The following is a 1,877-nucleotide window of genomic DNA, read 5'->3' as shown; positions in this document are numbered from 1 at the left end:
AATTTGGCATCGTCTCCCCGTTGTCGTGCACGAGATTGGCTCTGCAACAGCAGGGAGACAATTGTAGTTCAGAGGAGGAGGAACTGGGGGAAGGCGGTCCGAATATGCCATCTTAAGAACCAGATTGAGGTTTCCTCAGCCCGCACATTGCATTAAAATGCCATTAATGTTGGTAGTGATCTTTTGGGTGGAAGCGTGGGTGGCCAGGTGGCTGCACCACTTGCCAGCCCAAATTTGTTGCGCTGTACCAGTGCTTTTAAATACCCACATCCGGGAGTTCTACATCATTTTGCACCAGGTCAGTGCATTCCTGTAAATGAGAGCTGTCATTTAAGATGTCAAACAAGCCTGTGTTTAGAACTCTATCACTATCCACCCCCAGATTTGCCAGGAGATCTGCCACTTTATTACCTTCCCTTTTGACATGTTGGAATGTGATTGCTCTATTGGTTAAGAGCCATTGTTCTATGAGCTCTAAACGAGCTGCTAATCTCCAGCTGTTGGCTACTTTGTGAGCAGGTGTTCCTTGGAGAATTTGATTGGCCATGTTGATAAGGATTTGTGAGTCTCCTTCAATTACAATAGGAAAAAATCCATGCTGCTGAGCTAAGCAAAGTCCCTGCCACAATCCTTCTAGTTTAGCTGAATTGTTCATGTCCCAACCTATTGAGCCAAAGAAGAGCAGGAGTGGTTTGCCTCCATGATCCCTGAAGATGCCTCCATAACCTGCCATGCCTGGGTTGCCTTTGGAGGCTCCGTCAAAATTTAATTGTATCATTCCTTGGGGAGGAGGTTGCCATTTACTTGGTGCTTTGGGATTTTGAGAGAGGTTGCTGGGGTGCTCATGAGTCTGGGTAATCCGAAGATGCCAATTCTCCCATATGTTCTTCTCCTGAGGAAGGGTAGGAAGGTCCTCTTCATGCCATTTTTGAAGTGCCAAGGTTTCCTGAAGATTGTTGCAGAAATTACTCCATATGTTATCGAGAGGTGTGCATTGATTCTTAAAAATGCGTCTGTTTCTTTCTTTCCATAAAGTCCAGACGAGAAGGCCTGGAATAATTTTCCATAGAGAGTTTAGCAACCTGCTCTTGTAAGGATCGATTACCCAGTTACGGATGGTGTTTGTAATATCCCCTATTACTCTGCCTCTTTTTTGACATCTAAAGTCGGTTTTTTCCCATAGTTTATTGGCTAGGTGGCACGTGTCCATAAGATGTTGTATTGTCTCTTCCTGTTGGTTGCAATTGGGGCATCTTGAGGGTCTGTGGAAGCTTTTTTTCCTTAGATTGTCCCAAGTGAGTATCCTTTTTTGACATAGCAACCAGAGAAATGTCGAGATCTTCGGCCAAATACCAGGAGACTAGATTTTGTCCCAAATAGTGTCTTTTGAATCTTGATTGCTAATCAAAAGGTTGTACACTTCCTTAGTGGTGAAAATACCACGTGGTGTATACCCCCATCTCAGAATATCCTTCTTGTCTGAGAATCTAATTTTCCTATTTGTGAGTTCTGTGTCAATCTCATTATCGATTTGTTTTGTTTCTTGTCTGATAATTTATGCCACTTTTATCCATTGTCTATATCCCTGATTGAGGGCTGGAATCCAGTGTTGATTAACTTTTTCCTTCTGTTGCGTTGCCCAATCATCTGTATGTGGAGGTTTGTACAAATTGCTGAGTCGTGGCCTTTGTTTCCAAGAGTAAACCCATAAATGATCATTGCTACCATCTCTGATTTCCCAAAAATTATGCTTCTATATCATGGCACTATGATGTCTGGTTGCATTCCATATTAAGGAGCCCTTTTCAGTGTACAAAAGTCTAATTAAATCTTCTGGCAGTCTGTTATTTGCATATTTAGTAGTCCAAAGTGTAGCC

The 1,877-nt window shown here is 42.7% G+C and overlaps 1 protein-coding gene across 1 annotated transcript; it reads right to left on the bottom strand.

Moving 5' to 3' along the window:
- Window positions 1–256: 256 nt before the first annotated feature.
- On the bottom strand, window positions 257–733 carry LOC149168997 (uncharacterized). Its single transcript, XM_089425043.1, has one exon. The coding sequence runs from the start codon at window positions 731–733 to the stop codon at window positions 257–259; it is 477 nt and encodes a 158-aa protein (XP_089281169.1).
- Between the last annotated feature and the right edge of the window lie 1,144 nt (window positions 734–1,877).

Source organism: Pinus tabuliformis, chromosome 4_2 (assembly GCF_031772625.1).
Source record: "Pinus tabuliformis cultivar Carrire ecotype Pingquan chromosome 4_2, CPIR1, whole genome shotgun sequence".
Taxonomy (NCBI): domain Eukaryota; kingdom Viridiplantae; phylum Streptophyta; class Pinopsida; order Pinales; family Pinaceae; genus Pinus; species Pinus tabuliformis.
This window is presented reverse-complemented; position numbering and strand designations above follow the sequence as displayed.

Excerpts from the sequence above, each read along its gene's own strand:
- LOC149168997 (XM_089425043.1), bottom strand. The coding sequence starts at position 733 with ATGGCAGGTTATGGAGGCATCTTCAGGGATCATGGAGGCAAACCACTC.